Source organism: Siniperca chuatsi, linkage group LG19 (genome assembly GCF_020085105.1).
Source record: "Siniperca chuatsi isolate FFG_IHB_CAS linkage group LG19, ASM2008510v1, whole genome shotgun sequence".
Lineage (NCBI taxonomy): Eukaryota > Metazoa > Chordata > Actinopteri > Centrarchiformes > Sinipercidae > Siniperca > Siniperca chuatsi.
In genome coordinates, this window is record NC_058060.1 from 10,579,555 (window position 1) to 10,606,742 (window position 27,188).

At 40.4% G+C, this 27,188-nt stretch overlaps 2 protein-coding genes, 2 non-coding genes and 2 pseudogenes across 4 annotated transcripts in view; 2 read left to right on the top strand and 4 right to left on the bottom strand.

Annotated features, from left to right (window-relative positions):
- Positions 1 to 26,939, bottom strand: part of LOC122866818 (vascular cell adhesion protein 1-like) — a 34,916-nt gene extending 7,977 nt beyond the window's left edge. Inside the window, exons 1-6 of the mRNA XM_044176972.1 lie at positions 26,750 to 26,939; positions 26,294 to 26,369; positions 25,740 to 26,058; positions 8,853 to 8,893; positions 8,392 to 8,697; positions 8,037 to 8,297 (exon numbers count right to left, since the gene is read on the bottom strand). Coding sequence (XP_044032907.1) covers positions 8,037 to 8,297; positions 8,392 to 8,697; positions 8,853 to 8,893; positions 25,740 to 26,058; positions 26,294 to 26,369; positions 26,750 to 26,764 — 1,018 coding nt within the window. The 5' untranslated portion in view covers positions 26,765 to 26,939. The remainder of the gene's footprint in view (positions 1 to 8,036; positions 8,298 to 8,391; positions 8,698 to 8,852; positions 8,894 to 25,739; positions 26,059 to 26,293; positions 26,370 to 26,749) is intronic.
- Positions 54 to 21,516, top strand: LOC122866817 (annotated as a pseudogene).
- On the bottom strand, positions 9,246 to 13,377 carry LOC122866821 (annotated as a pseudogene).
- On the bottom strand, positions 16,302 to 16,383 carry trnas-aga. The gene has a single exon. It is a non-coding gene; the product is annotated as a tRNA-Ser (tRNA).
- Positions 17,621 to 17,692, bottom strand: trnag-ucc. The gene has a single exon. It is a non-coding gene; the product is annotated as a tRNA-Gly (tRNA).
- On the top strand, positions 19,804 to 20,951 carry LOC122866823 (eukaryotic translation initiation factor 4 gamma 1-like). Its single transcript, XM_044176978.1, has 2 exons — positions 19,804 to 20,349; positions 20,499 to 20,951. Exons 1-2 carry the CDS (start codon positions 20,083 to 20,085, stop codon positions 20,805 to 20,807), a joined length of 576 nt encoding a protein of 191 aa, XP_044032913.1. The 5' UTR covers positions 19,804 to 20,082; the 3' UTR covers positions 20,808 to 20,951.
- Positions 26,940 to 27,188: the final 249 nt, after the last annotated feature.

Sequence of the window (27,188 nt, forward strand, 5' to 3'; positions counted from 1 at the left end):
AGATGAATTGAGGTGAATTTTGTTTGGGGTGCTCACGGCACTGAAATTTCTACATCAACAAACAATTCCCTGGATAATGCACAGACCACACTGTGACCATTCTTTAATGGAAATACTTTCTATCAAATAAACCCAATAACAAGACCAGTGAATGGCTTCCATTTTATGTGACAGAATTAAAGAAAAGGAAGTAGTAATAAATGAGCATATCATGATATATAAATAATAACAAGATTCACACAAGTATGTGATAATGATGAGTACCAGGCTTCACATGGTCATTGAATTACTATATATATTCTCAAATAATGGTCTGGGGCGTGGTTGCCATGAAACAATAAAAGACAAAAGACAAAGGTGGATAAACTCCAGGTGTCTGTCATATAATGTGCATGCCAACCAAGCATAATGTTGACTTTGTTCTGGATTACTCATCTTATTATTGTCGAATTTGCAAACCGTATGTTGTAGTAACACATAAGTGCAACAAGATGGCAGTAGCTGCATTTCAAGTACTGTACAGGACCCGTGCAAGTCACAGTGGGCACACAAGGACTGCACACCTGGACTGCCAGTGTATATCTGTCAGAACTGTGTCTCTGATAGTGACTGACTGATATAAGGATGAGTTGGGTATTATTGTTCTTTATATTGTTATATAAGGATACAAAATACACTTCTAGGAATGATTTTTCCTGTTTATGTTATCTCAAAGCAGGAGATGTGTTAGGTTGTTGCATTTCAAAGAAATTAAACTTTTTAAATTTATTTTACCTTTAAAATAACACAGGGACAACCAACCCCATGAAGGGGATGGCTGTCATAAGTGCACAAGACGTATTTGACAGTCCATATCTTTTGAACAGAATAAGCTTAAGGAGCGTAAGCTCACTCCAGTCCTAGCGTACACTCGAGGCTGCCATTACACATTAAAAGGGAATCTATTAAGGATACAGTTTTTGAGGGATTCAAATGAAACTAAAAAGTGTGACGACAAAAAAACCCTTTATCTCCTATATAACCTTTTTACTGTGTTCTTTTTATCGTCTATCAATTCATTTTTTATAGCCTTTTCTTTTACCTATTAGCTTTAAGCCTTTACATCATCCCAAAATTATTCTTCTACTTTCTGCACAGTTTGTACTTTGTTTGTAAAAATACACTTCCTTCTGGAACCCAGTCAGTGATGTCACAGTGTTCTATGAGCTTTGTGACATCACCTGGGTTCACAGAAGTTCTTGCTTATTGTAAGTCAGTCAGTCAGTCTTCATTTGGTGTATTTAACGCCAACGTGAACTTAGAGACGTCTTAAATTTCTTACGGAAACCACAAAAACCAAAAAGAACATGAAGGGAGTGCAGAAGAGCATGAAGTTAACCTTCATGCCAGTTCCTTTGACGGCAGGAGAGAAGAGAAGGATCTACAGGAGGCTCAGTGAAAGGGAGACGGTGGTTTTTGTGGATTCAGTCTCCTCCAAAGAGCAACCAGACGTCAAGGTTGCTTTTGGATTTTCATCCACCCAGAGGAGGATGAAACAGAGAGAGCCTGCTGTTTCACAAGACTGTCCAGCCTCCTCCAAAAACAGGGCTTCTGATCATCCCACCAACAACAGGAGGATGAAGAAGGGGCCCGAACAGAGGGAGTGTAAAGGTAAAGCTCCCTCTGAAGAACCTGCAGCTCTGCCCTGTGGAGCAGAGAAAGACCAGCAGGTCAAGCCCAAAGAGCTCTTCAGCTGTGTGAAAAGCATCATAAATAGGCTGACTCCTGAAACATTTCAGGATTTGATGACACAGCTGAAAGAGCTGACAGTGGAGACAGAGGAGAGGTTGGAGACAGTTATCAACCTCATCTTTGAGAGGGCCATGTTGAGACCAAAGTCAACCGTGCTGTATGCTAACATGTGCCGCTGTCTCACAAAGGTAAGTTATTCATCTGTGACTGGGTGCAAATTTTGTTCTTTTTCTTATCGCTTAACTTTCAAAATCGTGGCCGCGTTTTTGCACTTTCTGACCTTTATTTGCTCCAGTTAAGAACTCATTTTGAGTCTTAAAATCTCATGAGAAGATTTAGGAAACAAAGCAGCACAGTTAATTCTTTTTTTCAGTTTTTTCTGATAAGCATTTCTTTCCTGAATGTGAGTCCTAACAAGGCTTCCTTGTGGTTTTCCTCTCTTCAGGTCAAAGTCCCAACCACAGCTGACTCAACAGTCAGTGTCAGCTTCCAAACTTTGCTCATGAGACGCTGCCAGGCTGAGTTTCAACGAAACCACCTCAGGGATGATGTTTTCGAGGAGAGGCAGAGACGGCTGGAAGCTGCCAAGAATGTAAGAAATATAACAGCGGTTGGGATTTAATTGAAAAAAAAACATTGAGGGGAAAATTTAAATATTTCTACATGAAAATATTCCCAATGGTTCATGTAGACAAAACAAACAGTTAAACGTGTATGTTTCCTTGTAATATGTCAACAGGAAGAAGAGCTGGAGCGACTAAAGAAAAAGCTGGATGATGCCAAAGCTTCTCGTCGCTCAGTCAATAACATCAAGTTTATCGGGGAGCTCTTCAAGTCAAAGATTTTAAGCGAGGCTGTCGTGCACAGCTGTATTCAGAGACTTTTAAAGAACCGTGATGAGGAGTCTCTGGAGTGCCTGTGCGAGCTCTTCGGCATTATAGGCAAGGAGCTGGAGGTGGCCACGGCAAAGCGGGTCTTGGACATCATCCAGGGTTTCCATCGTGATGAAGGACACAGTGGATCTGAGACAGAGAAACTGGTTGCCTGAAAGTAGTGAGATTGATCAGACCTGTGTGAAAGTTAACAGCACAGACAGCTGCTCCTCAGCCCTGCAGCCATCTGATCCTTTAACATCCTCGGGACAAACTGGCTGCAGAGTTCCTCAGACGAAGGATGCAACCTCCAGCTCTGCCGCCCAGACTGAGCTTACACTGGATGAAAAGTCACAGCACATTCCGGACAAGGCTGAGGACAGCGATCGCCAGCTACGGTCGGAGAAAGAAGGCCCCACTCTCTCTTCTGTGAAACCCTCCCTCACAGAGGAGGAGATGGAGACCTTCTCTGAGGTTGTAATTGAGAAATATTTGAACACTGATGACTTAAAGGAGGCCCTGCACTGCGTGGCAGAGCAAAGCAGCCCCTCCGTCCTCCATGTGTTTGTCAGGTTCGCTGCGGACTTGACGTTCGAGTGTAGCAGCAACACTCGGAGGCAGACGGGCCTGTTGCTGCTGGAACTGCACAAGTCGGGGGTGCTGCCAGCAGAGCAGGTCTTTAAAGGTCTGCAAGAGATCTTGGAGGTTGCAGAATACATCGATGCAGACATACCTGAAATCTGGCTCTGCCTTGCTGAACTTATCAGCCCTGTGCTGCATAAAGGAGGCGTCTCCATGGCAGAGCTCTTGTGCCTCTTGAACAGGCTAGTGTGCTGCTGGCACTCTGATGGCCGACAACAGACCATCCCCCACCTCCCCCATTTCCCCCGCCTCGACTCTCTGCTAACCCCCAACCCACTTTTCTTTACAACCCCCACCCTACATGGCCCCTTCTTGGACTCATTATTGTGGCAGCACGGTGGTGCAGTGGTTAGCACTGTCACCCCACAGCCTTTCTGTGCAGAGTTTACATGTTCTCTCCGTGCCTGCGTGGGTTTACTCCGGGTGCTCCGGTTTCCTCCCACAGCCCAAAGACATGCAGGTTAGGTTAATTGGTGACTCTAAATTGCCCGTGTGTGAATGTGAGTGTGTGAATGGTTGTCTGCCTGTATGTGTTAGCCTTTCCCACCTCACACCCTGGTGACCTGTCCAGGGTGTGAGCTGGGATAGGCTCCAAAGTGGAGAATGGATGAAAAATAAATGGAAAAATCTCTGGATCCTCTATCCTCAAAGATTATTTTTCATATCCCATATAACTCATTTTAATACTGCTAAATAAGCTGTGTACTATGAAGTTACATGGTAAAAACAATTGCCGTAAAAGGTAGAGCAACTATTTCAGCAAATATAAAGGTTAGTAAACGGAGTATAGTTCCATTTAGCTGGTGCCTCGTGCTATTGTTGTGACATTTTTTTTCTTCAGTTCTTACAGAATTCAATGTTATAATAATAATAAAACTTTATTTATAGAGATATTATCAAAACAAAGTACAAAGTGCTTCACAACAAGAGAAATAAAATACTACAGTGAATGACAAAATATACTTAAACGAAGACACTGACTCAGACAACCTAATTTCTTGGGCAGGTTGTTCCAGAGCTTTGGGGCCCTGATAACAAAAGCTCTGTCCCCCTTAGTTTTCATTCTGGCCTCAGGAACAGACAGGAGACCCCTGCCCGAAGATCTCAAACTACGTGAAGGTTCATAAGGGATTACAAGGTCTAAAATATAGTCTGGGGCCAGGCCCTGAAGAGCCTTAAAAGTAATCAACAAGATCTTAAAATCAATCCTAAAACAAGGCCCTTCTGGCTTGTTTTAGGATTGATTTTCATCAGTGTGAGCAACATGCAAAGCTTGCAAAGTTTTGGTGACACAAAGACTCAAATAAAAAGGCTCTCCGTCCAGACGAACGTTTCAGCCCTGCTTCCGTCCATACTAACACTTATCACATTACTATTCACGTACACTGGGCAACAGCCATATTAGGTCAGTACATACAGTAATATGAACTATGACAATGTGTTGTTTGTATTCCAAACACCATCTAAGCTGCAGGGTGTGGAGGTTTTGACTTTCCCTTTATTTAACTGTAGCCAGTGAAGATGGCATTTTCCTGTCCAGTCTCCAGTGTCTCTTTCTACATTAACTGACATAAAGCAAATTGTATACGCAAAAAATAAAGCTATATTATGAATCCAACCCAAATGTGATCACAAAACAATACTCATTTGTGTAAGTCCTTCCTAAGTTCTTATCAATATTGTTTCAAACTGATTTACTGATTTACTAACTACTTGTAAATGTAGGACTTTAGCATACTTGGAGAATGTGTTTTTCAGAGAGTATTCATACAGTTTAAAATGAGTGGGAAAATATCTGATTAACGTTAACAAAATGGATGTTATTTGGTAATTTAGTTTGGCTAAAGTTAATGGCATAACCTTTTGTAATTTAATGCCTTTGTGTTATTTTTGTGAAATGTAATTTATAAACTTCCCAGTTCACGTAGTTATTAAATAACATTTTAATCAAGTGTGAGGTCTGATGTGTGGACTAGCTGTCCCTCTCAGCTGTTACTCTTCATTCTAAACCGGTCATATACTAGCAAGCTAACGTTAGCTTGGTCAATGGGTTCACTCAGTTACAGTACAGTAACAGTTCAACGTATCCTCATACAACAGTTCGTACGAAAAGTTATGCACTATTTTTCGTGCATAATCCTACTAATGTCCAGCAACAGGCGTACCAAACCTTGATCGTCATGGTAACAATAAACATGTGGTTAACGTTGTGAAACGGTCGTACTTTGGTTAGGTTTAGGCACCAAAACTACTTTGTTAGGTTTAGGAAAAGCTCACGGTTACAGTTAAAATAATTAAGTTACGTTTGTAACTCACATAAATCACGTGACTTCACTTAAATAGGTTACGTACGAAAATTGAGCTACGTTCATAACTTAAAATAAGTAAGTGTAACGTAACATAAAAAAATTGTCTCCCGGGTGAAACTCTTGTGTTTGACCCGATCCTTCCATCCACCCACCCCGTCCACCTCCCCACATGGACTTTGATGGTCTTTAAATACTTCCTCATCTGACTTCCTCCTTTGCTCCCGTCATTATTACCGAGACCGCTAGAAGTTGTCGCCATGGCTCCAGATTACGTGGGTTTTATACGAAATATAGTGTATTACTATTCGCGGGTATAACTACGAAAAGTGAATGAGAACAGCCTGAACAGTTACACCTGGCAGGTATAAATATTTAGTAACAACTCCAGGCCAGTTCACAGATCCAAAGGAAAAAGGCTGATTGTGGCAACAGACAGAGCTGGTAAGGCTCCTTCTGCTGGATCAGCTGAGGAATCTCTTGTGGTTTTGTCAACATGCAACCAAACAAATGAGTGCTCATCAGAAATAAGATCTGAAAAAAAGGGGGACGATTTGTGCACTTTTTGCAGTACACGGCTGTAAAAAGTGTATCGTGTTCATGTCAAATCATAAAGAAGGTGAGTAGAAACATTATATGTCTAAGCCGTCTATTTTACACGGACATTTGATTTTTAGGATACATAGAACTACAGTAAAAGTTTAATCGATGCCCTTACTGACATTGAAATATGAAAAAAAAAATTGGGGACTTAGTGATCAAGCACTTTAGACAAATGACCAACTTCCTCTGTAAACTTAAAGTTCTCAGCATTGTCTCAGCGCTTTGTACATGACATCCTCAGTTTACCCTCCACCACTTCTCTTTTACACACTTAAATTCATCAACCACACACTGATAAGCCTCATGCTTTTAACACTTATATTTCAGTGCATTTGCAGCAGCATCTTCAGCATCAAAACATCATCAAGTACTGTGGGAAACTAGACAGTGACAAGTCAACTAGACGCCACAGGGTGTACATGTGATGTGTCTTGCAATGAATGTGGTGTTCTCTGGAAGGACTTGCACCTCACTGCTGACTGCGTTGTAATGTGTGTAATGTCTGCCACTGTCAGTTCATGTACAGATAATTCAACAGCTGAATTGGATTCAGGAATTAAACCTTATGCACTGAATGTATACCACAAATATAAAACCAAATGCTTTCAAGGGGAAAGTAGGAAACATGTTGCAGGCTACTTTCCTTGCCCTGCATACTCACAAGCTTTTCACATGATGAAATAACTACTTACTTATAACAGATCAGTTAACAACTAACCCCGCAAAAGGAGCCAATCAAAAGGCAAATAGCAAACTGCTTCACAAAAAGCCTCAGTTACTTTTTTATTGCGGAAACGGAAAACAGACCATGATAAAAACCTTAAAAACACATTAAAACACCTTATTTCACTTTATATTTCTATATACAAAGAAAACATAGTTGAGGCAAAGAAAAAGAATTACAATAATGATCTCATACAAACTAATGATGAAGCTACAGTATATTATATTTGTGTTATCTTCCATAAAATAAAACGTTCATCCTGTTTGCACTCCATCCTTTGTTCATCTTACCAATCTTCTGCAAAGTAAAACCATTTAATATTAAATAATTAGAGGAATAAGAAACAGAGAAATGTTCCATTTATGGTGAACATGACATCATCCCTCTGTTGACACCGTCTGCTTCTACTGCGTCCTGTGGAAATGAAACAACACAGAGAGAGAGGTGTTGGTGCTCCGCAGTGAGTTTAATGCAGCTGAAAGAGAAATGCCAGCAGCACCTTGAGCTTGTCTTGGTAAATCGAAGCCTAATATAAAGTGAGATCAGCTCTCCTTACTGACATTTGGCTCCATTTCATTCTGATCTACTGTCACTGCTGTTTATTGAGGCATGGGTATCTAAACACCATTGTTTCTAAAGGATTTCTTCTGTATGATTGTTGAACATCAACCTTCAAAGACGCCTACAAACAAACCTTTGCTCCTTCATGATAACATGAATAAAAGTTCAACATGAACTTTAAACATTTCAAAGAGACCAATAAGTCTTTAGCTACAAATGATCATATCGAACAGGTTGTCTCACCACTCAAAGATGACGATTGTACTGTAGAGCACTACGATTCCCAGGATCTTCACTGTAACGTAGACAACATCCCCAAACTCTGGATTTTCTGTAACAAGACAGCACGGTCACCTTCTCCTTAATGCAAAATGTTATGGCTCTAAAATATCCTAAACTATAATTCCTTCTGTTAACCTCAAATGTAAACTGATTTATTTATTATTTGTATGGTATCATTTCACACAAAACCAATAAAAAGTACTTTACAGGGTACTAAAACAAACAAACAAAGCAATACAGCAGCAGAAAAGAAGAAAAAAGAAAAGAGACCAGATTAGACGAAAATAAGCAGAATCAGTTCAGTTCTACATTTACCTGCATTATTCAAATGAATCTGTGATGACGTCTGATTCCCGAGATCATTTGTGGCCACACAGTAATAAACTCCTCCATCTGTTGCATTAAAGCTGTAAACCTGTCCTTCAGATACAGTCATGGGTCCATCTGTGCTCTTCTTGAACCAGGTGAAGCGGCTGACGGGAGGCTTGGCTCTGCTGGAGCAGGTCAGGTTCACCCAGCTACCTGCTGACACCAAACCTGATGGACTGATGGACCCTGAGGTGTCTTTAGGAGCATCTGAGGAAAATGTGACATTCACTTCATTCATTAAAATCAGCTGACGTCCCATGAATCATCATGTGCTGACAACAACAAACTCTGCTTGTCTTACATGAAACACTGAGAGTCTTTCTCTCCTCTGCTGTCTTGACATCTTCTCCTTCATTCACAGGATATCTGGCAGAACAGGTGATGTTGTCTCCATCATGTTGGTCTGACAGAGTGATGGTGGCCTGGATTTTAGTTGTAAAGGTTCCATCTGTGTTTTCCTCTGTGTAGCTGTGAGAGTCTTGTTGGAGGCTCCAGGTGAGTTTAGGAGGGGAGTGTGGACAGGGAGTGAGAGCTGAGCAGGTTATAGTGACAGACTCCTTCTCCTTCAGATCACCTGAGATCTCAATTCTGGGGCTCGGAGGAGAATCTGTGGTTTAGAAACAGACTCAGAATCAGCTTTATTGGCCAAGTAATATACTGTATATAGTTTGTTTTGTTTTTAGGTCAAAACTGCACCTAATTGTCTTGTTTTTTCTTAACTATAACATTGTAGATGATAAAAATCAAACCAAACTCTCTTACCTTCAACATTTATTTGAAGAGGATCACAAACAGCTGTTGACCTGAATGCACTGTTCTGAATTCTGAAGTAGAATGTGTCTGCATAATTTGGGTTTAAACTGGAAACCAGAGTGGTGCAGTTTTTCTGACTCAGGTTTCCAGTAATATTCATTGGATAAGTGTTTTCGAAATTCACATCGCTTGGAAATAAGTTGTCACTCTGTTTAATCCATGCTGCAAAGTTTCTGATGCCATCAAATAAAAAAAAATCTGGTTCAGCTCTAAAGTTACATGGGATTTGCAAACAAGATCCACTCAGTGCTTCCATCTTCTGTGGTGCAGTAATGAAGAAGTTTGACACTTTAGGACAAACAGCCAAAGCACCTGTAAAACCAGACTCATGATTAATTTAGACTATAGTTCCCTATTTAGAGCTACAGGGCTTTCATTTGCACATATCTGACATGTAAATAACAAATCACACAGCAGTAGCTGTTTGAGGTTAGCACACAAATATGAACGTGTTGATAACTGACATAAAAAATCTGCAGGATGCGGAGGTTTTGAGTTTCTCTTCATTGAACTGTAGGCAGTAAAGACAACATTTTCCTGTCCAGGCTCCAGTGTCATTAAATAATAAAGCATTAAAGCACAATATGAATTCTACACAAATGTAATCCGTGTCTTTACACAAACAAAACAGTACTCATTTTTTCTTCACTTGAGCGTAGAGATCCTCTGGGCCGTCAGCAGTCTGCGTTAAGCTGTTTGCTGGCTGGGACACTTTGACCTGTGCATACAGCATATCCTGCTGCTGTCCGCTGTCCTGCGCTGAGACAGAGGACGGAGCAGGTCTCCGCTTAGAGAAGTCGATCTCTCCATAATGGATGTCTTCTTCTTTTTCTTTAGTTTTACTTGTTAGGTCTTCAAATGCCAGCTCTTCACCTGTTTGACTCTATAAAAAATAAATCAAACAGGAAGTGGTGTAAGGGGAACCTTCAGCTTGATCCTTCCATATTAAATAATTACAGACTCATTTCAAATGAAATGAGGGGACTTTTAGACAAAATCAGAACTACATTACAGCATAGAGATGGCTCTGATAAAGGTATTACAGTAAATCATTGTCTGAACAGTGAGTCAGGTAGACTACACAGCAAATTCAGATACACACAGTGCAGTACTGTACAGCTAAAGTTTTGTAGTATTTTCCCACCTGAGTCTGTTGTAGAGTTGGACGTGTTGACTTTAAACGCCTGGAAGACATGAGAGGCTGTTAGATGAATTATACTGTACTTTAGGTTAAATATACAGTGGTCCAGTAAAGACTGATGAGAAATGTTCTTGCATGTGCAGCTAAAATGTCAGCACCATTAACTGAGTCAAGTCATCTCCTTTAATTTGTGATACTTACCAAACACAGACAACCAGGCAGATGAGTACAATGATCGTAATGATTCCTCCAAGAGCTGCCTCCCATTGTACAGAGCCAACATCTGCTCAATGAAAAGACAAAACAGATATTAGTGACTAAAATAAGACAGGTGTTGCATGTGCACATGTAACAATACTGATGTCGCCATTGCTGAAGTTCAGCTTTTCATTAACCTTTAATACTTAGTTGGATCTGTGATGACGTCTGATTCCCGAGATCATTTGTGGCCACACAGTAATAAACTCCTCCATGTGTTGCATTAAAGCTGTAAACCTGTCCTTCAGATACAGTCATGGGTCCATCTGTGCTCTTCTTGAACCAGGTGAAGCGGCTGACGGGAGGCTTGGCTCTGCTGGAGCAGGTCAGGTTCACCCAGCTACCTGCTGACACCAAACCTGATGGACTGATGGACCCTGAGGTGTCTTTAGGAGCATCTGAGGAAAATGTGACGTTCACTTTATTCATTAAAATCAGCTGACATGCCATGAATCATCATCTTGTCTTACATGAAACACTGAGAGTCTTTCTCTCCTCTGCTGTCTTGACATCTTCTCCTTCATTCACAGGATATCTGGCAGAACAGGTGATGTTGTCTCCATCATGTTGGTCTGACAGAGTGATGGTGGCCTGGATTTTAGTTGTAAAGGTTCCATCTGTGTTTTCCTCTGTGTAGCTGTGAGAGTCTTGTTGGAGGCTCCAGGTGAGTTTAGGAGGGGAGTGTGGACATGGAGTGAGAGCTGAGCAGGTTATAGTGACAGACTCCTTCTCCTTCAGATCACCTGAGATCTCAATTCTGGGGCTCGGAGGAGAATCTGTGGTTTCAAATCAAACACAGATTTTATGCTGAAAAACTCAGTAAATAATACAGTCACTAAACAGATGTACTGTGGACCAGTATGGGTTTTTGAAGGCAGATGTTTTTGTATATAAATTGCTTCAATGTCCCCAAATTTGTTTTAGGTTTTTTACTGTAGTAACAAAATGTGTGTTTCATTAAAGCCCCTGAAAACTTTGCTCTAAATCTTTAATATTTCTCTATAACATGAAATAATAAATGTTGCTAAATCCTGATTTGTACATGACATCACCATTTCCAAACAGCGCTCCGCCCACTTCAAAACAAGGGAAAGAACAGACAAAAACCAAAATACAGAGACGTCTCATGTCAAATAAACAAAACTTCGGTAGAAAAATGTGTTTATGTAGGACTCCGTCCAGATTTAACCCTAAAACATACATAATTACTAAATTACTGTAATGCAGATTCAGTCAGCTTCATAAATGTGGAAAAACCTCATCATGGGGCATTAGAGTTTCAGGTGTATGTTTATAAATGTATGTAGATTTTCTCCTCCACTGATGATAAATGTGAAGGAGCGACAGAAGATCACCACGAGACTCCCCTTTTTTCGAGTCTGTTCACATGCATGGTTTTTAATAGTAAATATTAAAATATAATATGTAATACAACATTTTGAATGTCCAGACTGATCACAGGCTGGTTTCTGTAACATTTGGCCAACACTGATATTGTAGATCGTCCTGCAGTAGATGTTTAGTTTCACGGTGGAGGTAAGGGTCATGGTGCTTGCTGGTTGAGCTGCAACAATAACATTATAAACTGACCAATAAAAACAAAACTCTTACCTTTAACTGTTATTTGAAGAGGATCACAAGAAGCTGTTGCCCTGAATGGCCAGTTCTCAATTCTGAAGAAGAATGTGTCTGTATAACTTGTGAGTAAATTGGAAAATAAAGTGGTGCAGTTTTTCTGACTCAGGTTTCCAGTAATATTCATTGGATAGATGTTAACTGTCCTACTACTGTTGAAAATCACATTGTTTGGATTGATGCCAAATCTGGGGTCACTTTTAATCCACACTCTGGAGGTTTCACTACTCTTGTTGTGATCCAGCTCTAAAGTTACATGGGATTTGCAAACAAGATCCACTCAGTGCTTCCATCTTCTGTGGTGCAGTAATGAAGAGGCCTGGCTTTTGAGGACACTCAGCCAAAACTCCTGTAAAACCAGACTCATTATTAACAAAATGTGGGAAAACGTTTATGATAAACAAAGCAGCAGTATATGTTGCATGCTGGTCTTTTTTCCCTGTCCTTTTAACAATGTCAGTATAAAACATTTCACTTTGCAGTCAGGACATGAACAGTTGGAAAAAGGAAGTGTATCTGCGCTGGCCTTTCTGCTTTGTTTCTAAATGAAGTCCAAACTGTAAATGATGAACGTCTCCAAATAAAAGTGACTGAACAAACAGCTCACCTGAAAGAAAGAAGACACTCAGTAACATGTTGGCTGTCACCATATTCACAGACAGGACTGCAATGACACTCATCACCTGGATTTGAAAACAAAAGTTACTTTTCAAGATTTTAATCAAAGCATCTTTTAAACAAAGCATTCATGTTCTTTTAAAGCAACCTCAAATTCACACATTCAAACCAGGAACTTGCCGTGTACAACCAGATGTTACTGTTATACGTAGCGATTAATAATATCTGCAGAGTTGCACAGAAAACAGTTTCAATATAAAATCAAAATGATCCAGCCTGAGTCTGTGATATTATAGTTCAAATAAAATGTTGCTGAAGCAACCTCTCATTTCTTTCAGGCTCATTTCTGCTAAACCAAAACCCAACAAATAAAATCCATCATGTCTTTTTCAGTGGAGTTCATGAAAAGCAGCAAAATAAAAAGGTCTCTGGGATCAAAAGTTCAAACATTAAAAGCAGCAACATTTTACCTTTACCAAACGAGCCTGCAGCTAAAGCGGAGAAACTATTTGTTTTAAAATCAGGTGATTTGTGAATTTCGGCAGAACTGCAACAGACCCAGTAACCGACTTCCCGCTAAGCCGTTGTAATGTAAAAGCACACAGACTTGCTGTTTCAAGCTACATATCACACGACTAAAATACTGCAGAAATACAAGAAGTCTTGACACTTCCTGCTCGCACCCTGTCAGTGAGGAAGTCAGCTTTTGTTGCATCTTAAACTCATCAGGGTGAAAATGACTTAATTGATTTTGATCATTTTCTATTAATATTTATTCGAGTTTACACACTAATGTGGTGTTGTATTAATTGTAAGCATATATATACATATATGACAATAGTGACAATAGAAACAAAATGAACGTAATGTAGTGTAAGGAGGACAGTTCCAGGGGATAAGGATTTAGATGATCTGCTCCTGCTGAGTTTCTTATTGTCAAACTTACAACAGTTTAGTGCATTCAGACCAGATCACAGACCCAAAGGAAAAACGCTGATTGTGGCAACAGACAGAGCTGGTAAGGCTCCTTCTGCTGGATCAGCTGAGGAATCTCTTGTGGTTTTGTCAACATGCAACCAAACAAATGAGTGCCCATCAGAAATAAGATCTGAAAAAAGGGGGAAGATTTGTGCACTTTTTGCAGTACACGGCTGTAAAAAGTGTATTGTGTTCATGTCAAATCATAAAGAAGAAGAGTTTAAACACTATATGTCTAAGTCGTCTATTTTACACGGACATTTGATTTTTAGGATACATAGAACTACAGTAAAAGTTTAATCGATGCCCTTACTGACATTGAAATATGAAAAAAAAATTGGGGACTTAGTGATCAAGCACTTTAGACAAATGACCAACTTCCTCTGTAAACTTAAAGTTCTCAGCATTGTCTCAGCGCTTTGTACATGACATCTTCAGTTTACCCTCCACCACTTCTCTTTTACACACTTAAATTCATCAACCATACATTGATAAGCCTCATGCTTTTAACACTTATATTTCAGTGCATTTGCAGCAGCATCTTCAGCATCAAAACATCAAGTACTGTGGGAAACTAGACAGTGACAAGTCAACTAGACGCCACAGGGTGTACATGTGATGTGTCTTGCAATGAATGTGGTGTTCTCTGGAAGGACTTGCACCTCACTGCTGACTGCGTTGTAATGTGTGTAATGTCTGCCACTGTCAGTTCATGTACAGATAATTCAACAACTGAATTGGATTCAGGAATTAAACCTTATGCACTGAATGTATACCACAAATATAAAACCAAATGCTTTCAAGGGGAAAGTAGGAAACATGTTGCAGGCTACTTTCCTTGCCCTGCATACTCACAAGCTTTTCACATGATGAAATAACTACTTACTTATAACAGATCAGTTAACAACTAACCCCGCAAAAGGAGCCAATCAAAAGGCAAATAGCAAACTGCTTCACAAAAAGCCTCAGTTACTTTTTTATTGCGGAAACGGAAAACAGACCATGATAAAAACCTTAAAAACACATTAAAACACCTTATTTCACTTTATATTTCTACATACAAAGAAAACACAGTTGAGGCAAAGAAAAAGAATTACAATAATGATCTCATACAAACTAATGATGAAGCTACAGTATATTATATTTGTGCTATCTTCCATAAAATAAAACATCAGTCCTGTTTGCACTCCATCCTTTGTTCATCTTACCAATCTTCTGCAAAGTAAAACCATTTAATATTAAAGAATTAGAGGAATAAGAAACAGAGAAATATTCCATTTATGGTGAACATGACATCATCCCTCTGTTGACACCGTCTGCTTCTACTGCGTCCTGTGGAAATGAAACAACACAGAGAGAGAGGTGTTGGTGCTCCGCAGTGAGTTTAATGCAGCTGAAAGAGAAATGGCAACACAGAGTCTTTGTTGGAGACGCCATGATGTCTGAGGCCACGGCAACAGCTGAGCAAAGTTATTCTTATTATGACTGAAGCCAATTCTTTCCCACAATTACTGAGCGTTTCATGTCCCCCCAACACACAACACACACAGCGAAACACCAACACCCACACAACCCAAGCCACACAAGACTTTTATATATGAAACTATATCATATTGAGTAATATGTTAATATAATACTATAATTTTACATTCATTATATAATGTTAGTATATTCATATAATTTCAAATAATAGTAGGCTTACGCTATATACCGCTAGTATAATAGGCTATTAATTCCAATTGGACAATACAGCAGTTTAATTTTTGTAGGTTTTGTTCCTTCATTAAATCCTTGTGCAAGAAAAAAGGTCTACATTGGTGGTCAGTCTCTAATTTGTTAATGCTAAGTACTGACTTGTCTATAATCATAACCATTCATGCATAACAATGAGTTCAACACTTGAAAGTTGGCTCAACCTTTTTTTAATGTCCCGCCCCATCCAGGCTGCGATTGGTCGGTTCACGAAAAGTGGCAATGACGAGCGCATCGACTTTATGAAAAGTTGAACATGTTTCAACAAAAGGCACACGATATAGCTAAATAGCCAGCTAGCCAAACCCAAACCTTATCTTATCCCTAGTGTCTTCTGTCTTACCGCTACAGTTGCAGAACCTTGACTAGCAGTTGAACTGGCATCGCTGGGCTCACTGGTAGGGTTGCCAACCGGCCCGTAAAATACGGAATCGTCCCATAACTGGAAACTAAAAGACGTGTTGCGTATTGAACCGATACGGGCTTTTGTTCCGTATTTCTGAGAATCAATTCAGTGCAATTCTATGGGAGAGAACTATTACAGGTTAAGACAGGGCGATTTGAATGAGATGCTCTGTTGTCCCTCAGCCTGTCTGTCCTGTTATGTTCCACTACCCAAACAGAGAAGCCGGGGAGGCGCGTAGAAACAGCTGTTTGCGACGCTCTGTCTCTCTCTCGCTCTCCCTAGATGACTGTCCCTTCACTTTGTCGAGTCTAAGAGTTGTTTTGTTGGCAATCAGCCATGCCGAATTTACCCTCTTTAACATCTAAACGTGAGTGCCTTTGTACATCAACAGCAAACGAAACTGTAGGATTTATGAATGAAGTTTGGCCGAAAACACTGCTCTTACATACATACACACCCCTCCTGGAGTCAGGAAGTTGGCAATCCTACTCAGCACCTTATTTACATCATGACTGGTTATAATTCAGAAGCCAACAGTCAGTTTTCATTCAGTGATGGCCACTTTAATTACAGAACATAATTCTGGTTCACAGCAGTGAAAATGTCACTACGTTGTTGGCAGGATTCCAACCTACGCAGGGAGACCCCAATGGATTTCTAGTCCATCGCCTTAACCACTCAGCCACAACAACCTGCTGTCCTCTGACTTCTCCACTGGAGATCAGAACTTTAGCAGCCATTCAGCTGAAAGTCAAAACATCTTCAACTCTCCATGGCTTCCATTTTATGTGACAGTTAGAACTAAAGAAAAGCAAGTCTCAGGACTAGTTATAAATGGGCGTATCATGATATATAAACGATACCAGGCTACACATGGTCACTGAATTATTGTATTTTCTCAAATAAAAGCCCGCAATAAAATTAAGCAATATTTTACATTTTAATTCACTGATGATCAAGATTGATGAAGCGGCTCAAGATGCAATTATTTACAGAATCTATGCCTAGAACTATAGTATCTATAGATTGACTACAACATTATTTTCTGAGATATATATAAAATGAAACATAAGTATATGGAAAAGAATCTCTCAGAGTGGTCACTTTATTAGGCTCTGCCATAAAGTCGACTTATACAAAGTTTATAATGTTCAGTTTTTGTTGACATTGTTTTGTTGACTGGACTACATTATACCGAGAGGTGTTTAAATTTGTTTGTCCACCTATTTACATAAATGAGAGGTCAGAATATCAGAAACACCTCTACCCGTCTGTTAGACAGGGCCCCCTTTTAAAATCAGTGACCTTCACCTCACCTGAATGTTCTGTCAGAGGGGTGTGGTAGGGTAGTGGTGGTGTCCAAAGCTTTTTCCTCTGGACAGGGCCAATTTGTCAATTCAGTGGCCCCACAAGACCGCACCAGAAGGTGTAACCGCTTGTGGTGGTACACCCTCGGGTGTAGCAGCCTGCTGTGGAGCATCCTCAGGTTGCCTTTGGAGGATGCGAAAGTTGTACTCTGTCTAAGACTGCTTGCAGTTTAGATCCCCTCTCTCTGCCTGGCCCTTTTTGGCGGGATGGGTTTTTTTTCCAAATCCTGCCAACAAAAATGCTCCTCACAAGTTTCAAGAACCCAGAGTGATGTCTCCAAATGGCTTGTTATGTGTACTGCAAAGTCCAAAACCTGAAGATATTCAATTTACAATGAAATCAAACAAAGAGGAGCAGCAGGTCCTCACAGCTAGAAGCAGCCAACGTTTAGCAGTTTGCTCTATAAATGACTTCAGCGATGAATTACTAGATAGTTGTCGATGCCATTAGTGGAGTCGTCAGAGTGACAAGATACGAATTGTAAATGTGTGTCAGGCTCTTTTCCTACATGAAGGAGGAACTGTACTTGTGTTATAAACATTGCCCTCGGAAGCAAACATCTGCGATGGCCGGGAATCGAACCCGGGTCAACTGCTTGGAAGGCAGCTATGCTCACCACTATACCACCATCGCTGTTGAAAACCTGTGAATTCCACCTGTTGAATCTTTTTTGATAAGTCAATAAAGGTACAAGAACTGTCATGTTGCTGTATGTCTCAGGGCTGGGGATTGAAGGAGCTTGATTACATGTGACATGTCACTACAGTTTGGTGTCCTGCACAGCAATGGTCAACATTAAAACATAATGGAGATGCTGTGGCTTGAAAGCAGGGCCTCATACATGCAATACCGCTGTATTACTAACTGCACATGAAGGCTTTCGTATGACGTGACTTGTTTAGTTCTAGTCACTATCGTGTATCTACTTGCTACTACTACGACTGTAGTTGTTTTTGCCCAGGTTTAGAGATTTCCACTTCACCCCAATACAAAGGAGATGAATTGAGGTGAATTTTGTTTGGGGTGCTCACGGCACTGAAATTTCCACATCAACAAACAATTCCCTGGATAATGCACAGACCACACTGTGACCATTCTTTAATGGAAATACTTTCTACCAAATAAACCCAATAACAAGACCAGTGAATGGCTTCTATTTTATGTGACAGAATTAAAGAAAAGGAAGTAGTAATAAATGAGCGTATCATGATATATAAATAATAACAAGATTCACACAAGTATGTGATAATGATGAGTACCAGGCTTCACGTGGTCATTGAATTACTATATATATTCTCAAATAATGGTCTGGGGCGTGGTTGCCATGAAACAATAAAAGACAAAAGACAAAGGTGGATAAACTCCAGGTGTCTGTCATATAATGTGCATGCCAACCAAGCATAATGTTGACTTTGTTCTGGATTACTCATCTTATTATTGTCGAATTTGCAAACCGTATGTTGTAGTAACACATAAGTGCAACAAGATGGCAGTAGCTGCATTTCAAGTACTGTACAGGACCCGTGCAAGTCACAGTGGGCACACAAGGACTGCACACCTGGACTGCCAGTGTATATCTGTCAGAACTGTGTCTCTGATAGTGACTAACTGATATAAGGATGAGTTGGGTATTATTGTTCTTTATATTGTTATATAAGGATACAAAATACACTTCTAGGAATGATTTTTCCTGTTTATGTTATCTCAAAGCAGAAAAAAATTAAACTTTTTAAATTTATTTTACCTTTAAAATAACACAGGGACAACCAACCCCATGAAGTGGATGGTTGTCATAAGTGCACAAGACGTATTTGACAGTCCATATCTTTTGAACAGAATAAGCTTAAGGAGCGTAAGCTCACTCCAGTCCTAGCGTACACTCGAGGCTGCCATTACACATTAAAAGGGAATCTATTAAGGATACAGTTTTTGAGGGATTCAAATGAAACTAAAAGTGTGTGTGACAAAAAAACCCTTTATCTCCTATATAACCTTTTACTGTGTTCTTTTTATCGTCTATCAATTCATTTTTATAGCCTTTTCTTTTACCTATTAGCTTTAAGTCTTTACATCATCCCAAAATTATTCTTCTACTTTCTGCACAGTTTGTACTTTGTTTGTAAAAATACACTTCCTTCTGGAACCCAGTCAGTGATGTCACAGTGTTCTATGAGCTTTGTGACATCACCTGGGTTCACAGAAGTTCTTGCTTATTGTAAGTCAGTCAGTCAGTCTTCATTTGGTGTATTTAACGCCAACGTGAACTTAGAGACGTCTTAAATTTCTTACGGAAACCACAAAAACCAAAAAGAACATGAAGGGAGTGCAGAAGAGCATGAAGTTAACCTTCATGCCAGTTCCTTTGACGGCAGGAGAGAAGAGAAGGATCTACAGGAGGCTCAGTGAAAGGGAGACGGTGGTTTTGTGGATTCAGTCTCCTCCAAAGAGCAACCAGACGTCAAGGTTGCTTTTGGATTTTCATCCACCCAGAGGAGGATGAAACAGAGAGAGCCTGCTGTTTCACAAGACTGTCCAGCCTCCTCCAAAAACAGGGCTTCTGATCATCCCACCAACAACAGGAGGATGAAGAAGGGGCCCGAACAGAGGGAGTGTAAAGGTAAAGCTCCCTCTGAAGAACCTGCAGCTCTGCCCTGTGGAGCAGAGAAGGACCAGCAGGTCAAGCCCAAAGAGCTCTTCAGCTGTGTGAAAAGCATCATAAATAGGCTGACTCCTGAAACATTTCAGGATTTGATGACACAGCTGAAAAAGCTGACAGTGGAGACAGAGGAGAGGTTGGAGACAGTTATCAACCTCATCTTTGAGAGGGCCATGTTGAGACCAAAGTCAACCGTGCTGTATGCTAACATGTGCCGCTGTCTCACAAAGGTAAGTTATTCATCTGTGACTGGGTGCAAATTTTGTTCTTTTTCTTATCGCTTAACTTTCAAAATTGTGGCCGCGTTTTTGCACTTTCTGACCTTTATTTGCTCCAGTTAAGAACTCATTTTGAGTCTTAAAATCTCATGAGAAGATTTAGGAAACAAAGCAGCACAGTTAATTCTTTTTTTCAGTTTTTTCTGATAAGCATTTCTTTCCTGAATGTGAGCCCTAACAAGGCTTCCTTGTGGTTTTCCTCTCTTCAGGTCAAAGTCCCAACCACAGCTAACTCAACAGTCAGTGTCAGCTTCCAAACTTTGCTCATGAGACGCTGCCAGGCTGAGTTTCAACGAAACCACCTCAGGGATGACGTTTTCGAGGAGAGGCAGAGACGGCTGGAAGCTGCCAAGAATGTAAGAAATATAACAGCGGTTGGGATTTAATTGAAAAAAAAAAACATTGAGGGGAAAATTTAAATATTTCTACATGAAAATATTCCCAATGGTTCACGTAGACAAAACAAACAGTTAAACGTGTATGTTTCCTTGTAATATGTCAACAGGAAGAAGAGCTGGAGCGACTAAAGGAAAAGCTGGATGATGCCAAAGCTTCTCGTCGCTCAGTCAATAACATCAAGTTTATCGGGGAGCTCTTCAAGTCAAAGATTTTAAGCGAGGCTGTCGTGCACAGCTGTATTCAGAGACTTTTAAAGAACCGTAATGAGGAGTCTCTGGAGTGCCTGTGCGAGCTCTTTGGCATTATAGGCAAGGAGCTGGAGGTGGCCACGGCAAAGCGGGTCTTGGACATCATCCAGGGTTTCCATCGTGATGAAGGACACAGTGGATCTGAGACAGAGAAACTGGTTGCCTGAAAGTAGTGAGATTGATCAGACCTGTGTGAAAGTTAACAGCACAGACAGCTGCTCCTCAGCCCTGCAGCCATCTGATCCTTTAACATCCTCGGGACAAACTGGCTGCAGAGTTCCTCAGACGAAGGATGCAACCTCCAGCTCTGCCGCCCAGACTGAGCTTACACTGGATGAAAAGTCACAGCACATTCCGGACAAGGCTGAGGACAGCGATTGCCAGCTACGGTCGGAGAAAGAAGGCCCCACTCTCTCTTCTGTGAAACCCTCCCTCACAGAGGAGGAGATGGAGACCTTCTCTGAGGTTGTAATTGAGAAATATTTGAACACTGATGACTTAAAGGAGGCCCTGCACTGCGTGGCAGAGCAAAGCAGCCCCTCCGTCCTCCATGTGTTTGTCAGGTTCGCTGTGGACTTGACGTTCGAGTGTAGCAGCAACACTCGGAGGCAGACGGGCCTGTTGCTGCTGGAACTGCACAAGTCGGGGGTGCTGCCAGCAGAGCAGGTCTTTAAAGGTCTGCAAGAGATCTTGGAGGTTGCAGAATACATCGATGCAGACATACCTGAAATCTGGCTCTGCCTTGCTGAACTTATCAGCCCTGTGCTGCATAAAGGAGGCGTCTCCATGGCAGAGCTCTTTGGTAACATCAGGACTCTTGTGCCTCTTGAACAGGCTAGTGTGCTGCTGGCACTCTGATGGCCGACAACAGACCATCCCCCACCTCCCCCATTGCCCCCGCCTCGACTCTCTGCTAACCCCCAACCCACTTTTCTTTGCAACCCCCACCCTACATAGCCCCTTCTTGGACTCATTATTGTGGCAGCACGGTGGTGCAGTGGTTAGCACTGTCACCTCACAGCCTTTCTGTGCAGAGTTTACATGTTCTCTCCGTGCCTGCGTGGGTTTACTCCGGGTGCTCCGGTTTCCTCCCACAGCCCAAAGACATGCAGGTTAGGTTAATTGGTGACTCTAAATTGCCCGTGTGTGAATGTGAGTGTGTGAATGGTTGTCCGCCTGTATGTGTTAGCCTTTCCCACCTCACACCCTGGTGACCTGTCCAGGGTGTGAGCTGGGATAGGCTCCAAAGTGGAGAATGGATGAAAAATAAATGGAAAAATCTCTGGATCCTCTATCCTCAAAGATTATTTTTCATATCCCATATAACTCATTTTAATACTGCTAAATAAGCTGTGTACTATGAAGTTACATGGTAAAAACAATTGCCGTAAAAGGTAGAGCAACTATTTCAGCAAATATAAAGGTTAGTAAACGGAGTATAGTTCCATTTAGCTGGTGCCTCGTGCTATTGTTGTGACATTTTATTTCTTCAGTTCTTACAGAATTCAATGTTATAATAATAATCAAACTTTATTTATAGAGCGCTTATCAAAACAAAATACAAAGTGCTTCACAACAAGAGAAATAAAATACTACAGTGAATGACAAAATATACTTAAACGAAGACACTGACTCAGACAACCTAATTTCTTCGGGCAGGTTGTTCCAGAGCTTTGGGGCCCTGATAACAAAAGCACTGTGCCCCTTAGTTTTCATTCTGGCCTCAGGAACAGACAGGAGACCCCCTGCCCGAAGATCTCAAACTACGTGAAGGTTCATAAGGGATTACAAGGTCTAAAATATAGTCTGGGGCCAGGCCCTGAAGAGTCCACCTCCCCACATGGACTTTGATGGTCTTTAAATACTTCCTCATCTGACTTCCTCCTTTGCTCCCGTCATTATTACTGAGGCCGCTAGAAGTTGTCGCCGTGGCTCCAGATTACGTGGGTTTTATACGAAATATAGTGTATTACTATTCGCGGGTATAACTACGAAAAGTGAATGAGAACAGCCTGAACAGTTACACCTGGCAGGTATAAATATTTAGTAACAACTCCAGGCCAGTTCACAGATCCAAAGGAAAAAGGCTGATTGTGGCAACAGACAGAGCTGGTAAGGCTCCTTCTGCTGGATCAGCTGAGGAATCTCTTGTGGTTTTGTCAACATGCAACCAAACAAATGAGTGCACATCAGAAATAAGATCTGAAAAAAGGGGGAAGATTTGTGCACTTTTTGCAGTACACGGCTGTAAAAAGTGTATCGTGTTCATGTCAAATCATAAAGAAGGTGAGTAGAAACATTATATGTCTAAGCCGTCTATTTTATACTCACATTTGATTTTTAGGATACATAGAACTACAGTAAAAGTTGCCCTCGATGCCCTTACTGACATTGAAATATGAAAAAAAAAATTGGGGACTTAGTGATCAAGCACTTTAGACAAATGACCAACTTCCTCTGTAAACTTAAAGTTCTCAGCATTGTCTCAGCGCTTTGTACATGACATCCTCAGTTTACCCTCCACCACTTCTCTTTTACACACTTAAATTCATCAACCACACCCTGATAAGCCTTGTGCTTTTAACACTTATATTTCAGTGCATTTGCAGCAGCATCTTCAGCATCAAAACATCATCAAGTACTGTGGGAAACTAGACAGTGACAAGTCAACTAGACGCCACAGGGTGTACATGTGATGTGTCTTGCAATGAATGTGGTGTTCTCTGGAAGGACTTGCACCTCACTGCTGACTGCGTTGTAATGTGTGTAATGTCTGCCACTGTCAGTTCATGTACAGATAATTCAACAGCTGAATTGGATTCAGGAATTAAACCTTATGCACTGAATGTATACCACAAATATAAAACCAAATGCTTTCAAGGGTGAAAGTAGGAAACATGTTGCAGGCTACTTTCCTTGCCCTGCATACTCACAAGCTTTTCACATGATGAAATAACTACTTACTTATAACAGATCAGTTAACAACTAACCCCGCAAAAGGAGCCAATCAAAAGGCAAATAGCAAACTGCTTCACAAAAAGCCTCAGTTACTTTTTTATTACATAACGGAAAACAGACCATGATAAAAACCTTAAAAACACATTAAAACACCTTATTTCACTTTATATTTCTACATACAAAGAAAACATAGTTGAGGCAAAGAAAAAGAATTACAATAATGATCTCATACAAACTAATGATGAAGCTACAGTATATTATATTTGTGTTATCTTCCATAAAATAAAACATCCATCCTGTTTGCACTCCATCCTTTGTTCATCTTACCAATCTTCTGCAAAGTAAAACCATTTAATATTAAAGAATTAGAGGAATAAGAAACAGAGAAATATTCCATTTATGGTGAACATGACATCATCCCTCTGTTGACACCGTCTGCTTCTACTGCGTCCTGTGGAAATGAAACAACACAGAGAGAGAGGTGTTGGTGCTCTGCAGTGAGTTTAATGCAGCTGAAATGCCAGCAGCACCTTGAGATTGTCTTGGTAAATCGAAGCCTAATATAAAGTGAGATCAGCTCTCCTTACTGACATTTGGCTCCATTGCATTCTGATCTACTGTCACTGCTGTTTATGGAGGCATGGATATCTAAACACCATTGTCTCTAAAGGATTTCTTCTGTATGATTGTTGAACATCAACCTTCAAAGACGCCTACAAACAAACCTTTGCTCCTTCATGATAGCAGCTTTTCTCCCTTTTTTCTTCCAAGACAATTTCTTGTTGAAAGAATAATGCGCCTGTCCTCGTCTAGCAGCTTACCTTCACTGGTTTGTTGTAGCATCTTGATCCAAACCACCTGAAAGAAAAGGAGATGGAATGAATAAACATGAATAAAAGTTCAACATGAACTTTAAACATTTCAAAGAGACCAATAAGTCTTCAGCTCATATCGAACAGGTTGTCTCACCACTCAAAGATGACGATTGTACTGTAGAGCACTACGATTCCCAGGATCTTCACTGTAACGTAGACAACAACCCCAAACTCTGGATTGTCTGTAACAAGACAGCACGGTCACCTTCTCCTTAATGGAAAATGTTATGGCTCTAAAATATCCTAAACTATAATTCCTTCTGTTAACCTCAAATGTAAACTGATTTATTTATTATTTGTATGGTATCATTTCACACAAATCCAATAAAAAGTACTTTACAGGGTACTAAAACAAACAAACAAAGCAATACAGCAGCAGAAAAGAAGAAAAACAGAATAATAGCAAATTCAGTTCAGTTCTACATTTACCTGCATTATTCAAATGAATCTGTGATGACGTCTGATTCCCGAGATCATTTGTGGCCACACAGTAATAAACTCCTCCATCTGTTGCATTAAAGCTGTAAACCTGTCCTTCAGATACAGTCATGGGTCCATCTGTGCTCTTCTTGAACCAGGTGAAGCGGCTGACGGGAGGCTTGGCTCTGCTGGAGCAGGTCAGGTTCACCCAGCTACCTGCTGACACCAAACCTGATGGACTGATGGACCCTGAGGTGTCTTTAGGAGCATCTGAGGAAAATGTGACATTCACTTTATTCATTAAAATCAGGTGACGTCCCATGAATCATCATGTGCTGACAGGATCCAACAACAAACTCTGCTTGTCTTACATGAAACACTGAGAGTCTTTCTCTCCTCTGCTGTCTTGACATCTTTTCCTTCATTCACAGGATATCTGGCAGAACAGGTGATGTTGTCTCCATCATGTTGGTCTGACAGAGTGATGGTGGCCTGGATTTTAGTTGTAAAGGTTCCATCTGTGTTTTCCTCTGTGTAGCTGTGAGAGTCTTGTTGGAGGCTCCAGGTGAGTTTAGGAGGGGAGTGTGGACAGGGAGTGAAAGCTGAGCAGGTTATAGTGACAGACTCCTTCTCCTTCAGATCACCTGAGATCTCAATTCTGGGGCTCGGAGGAGAATCTGTGGTTTAGAAACAGACTCAGAATCAGCTTTATTGGCCAAGTAATATACTGTATATAGTTTGTTTTGTTTTTAGGTCAAAACTGCACCTAATTGTCTTGTTTTTTCTTAACTATAACATTGTAGATGATAAAAATCAAACCAAACTCTCTTACCTTACTCTGTTGACCTGAATGCACTGTTCTGAATTCTGAAGTAGAATGTGTCTGCATAATTTGGGTTTAAACTGGAAACCAGAGTGGTGCAGCTGTTGTGACTCAGGTTTCCAGTAATATTCATTGGATAGGTGCTTTCGAAATTCACATCGCTTGGATATAAGTTGTCACTCTGTTTAATCCACACTGCAAAGTTTCTGATGCCATCAAATTTTTTTTCTGGTTCAGCTCTAAAGTTACATGGGATTTGCAAACAAGATCCACTCAGTGCTTCCATCTTCTGTGGTGCAGTAATGAAGAAGTTTGACACTTTAGGACAAACAGCCAAAGCACCTGTAAAACCAGACTCATGATTAACATAATGTGGAACAAATCTCTATGAATAGAAAGACAAAATATACTTCAGCAGCAGGATGCTGCATGTCGTTTTTCATGTGCTGCTAACAAGTCCAGTATAAATCTTCAAGATGTAAAATTAGCTGCACTCTGCACTGATCTCTGACTCTAAATGAAGTTCAAACTGCAAACAATTCAAGTAATGTGTCCAAATAATGAACAAACAGCTCACCTGAAAGAAAGAGGACGTGGAGTAATGTGTTGCATGTTGCAGTATTCATAAACAGGACTGCCATGTAACCCATTGCCTAGATTTGCAAACACAATAATGTAGTTACTTTATAAACATGTTTTTTGAGCTGTTACAAAGAATGTAAGTAAATCTGCACTTAAAATGAACACATTCACACCAGAAACTTGCACTTTACAACCAGGATTCACTTTGTTGTAAGTAGTGATCAATTAACATCTTCAGAACTGCAGTTTGAAACACAATATTTAAAGTAAATTCTGAATAATATCACACTAGTGAAATGCTGCTGAAGCAACTTTTTAGGGCTTAGTTCTGCTAAACAAAAGCCATCAAATAAAATATTAGCTCATGTATTTTTGTGGAGTTCATGAAGAGTAAGAAAATAATATGATTGTTTTGGCTAAAAAGTCAAATCAGTAAAACATCTTGTCTTACCAGACAAGCCCACATCAGAAAGAGAGCAGCAATGAGATCCTGAGTTGAGTGATTTTAAATAGGAAATACTTCACTTTATGAATTTCAGCTGAAGTGCATCACATCAAATAACTAACTTCCCTGTTTATCTGTTGTTATTTAAAACTCGACTTAAGTCGACTTCCCGTGTTTCGAGCCTACAGAGTAGTGTAAATCCAGTTGGTTTTGTTGTGCAACTGCTAAATATAATCTGGCCTGAGTGACTACTTGTAAATATTAGAGAAATACAACAAATTCTCACATTTACTTCTCATAAATGAGTGTTTCAAATCCCATGACTCACTGCAAGCTTAGATGCTATGTCTTCTTTGAAATATGATGAAAATATTAACTTGCAAACAATAAAGGAGCATACTGCAGAAAAAAACATCTGTCGTAGTGCTGCCCTCCAGGTTGAAAG

What these genes read in the sequence shown, in the direction of transcription:
- LOC122866823 (XM_044176978.1), top strand. Translation starts at nt 20,083, where the DNA reads ATGAGAAGATTTAGGAAACAAAGCAGCACAGTTAATTCTTTTTTTCAG. An exon ending in GGCTGGAAGCTGCCAAGAAT is followed by an intron (nt 20,350 to 20,498) that starts GTAAGAAATATA and finishes ATATGTCAACAG; the next exon opens with GAAGAAGAGCTGGAGCGACT.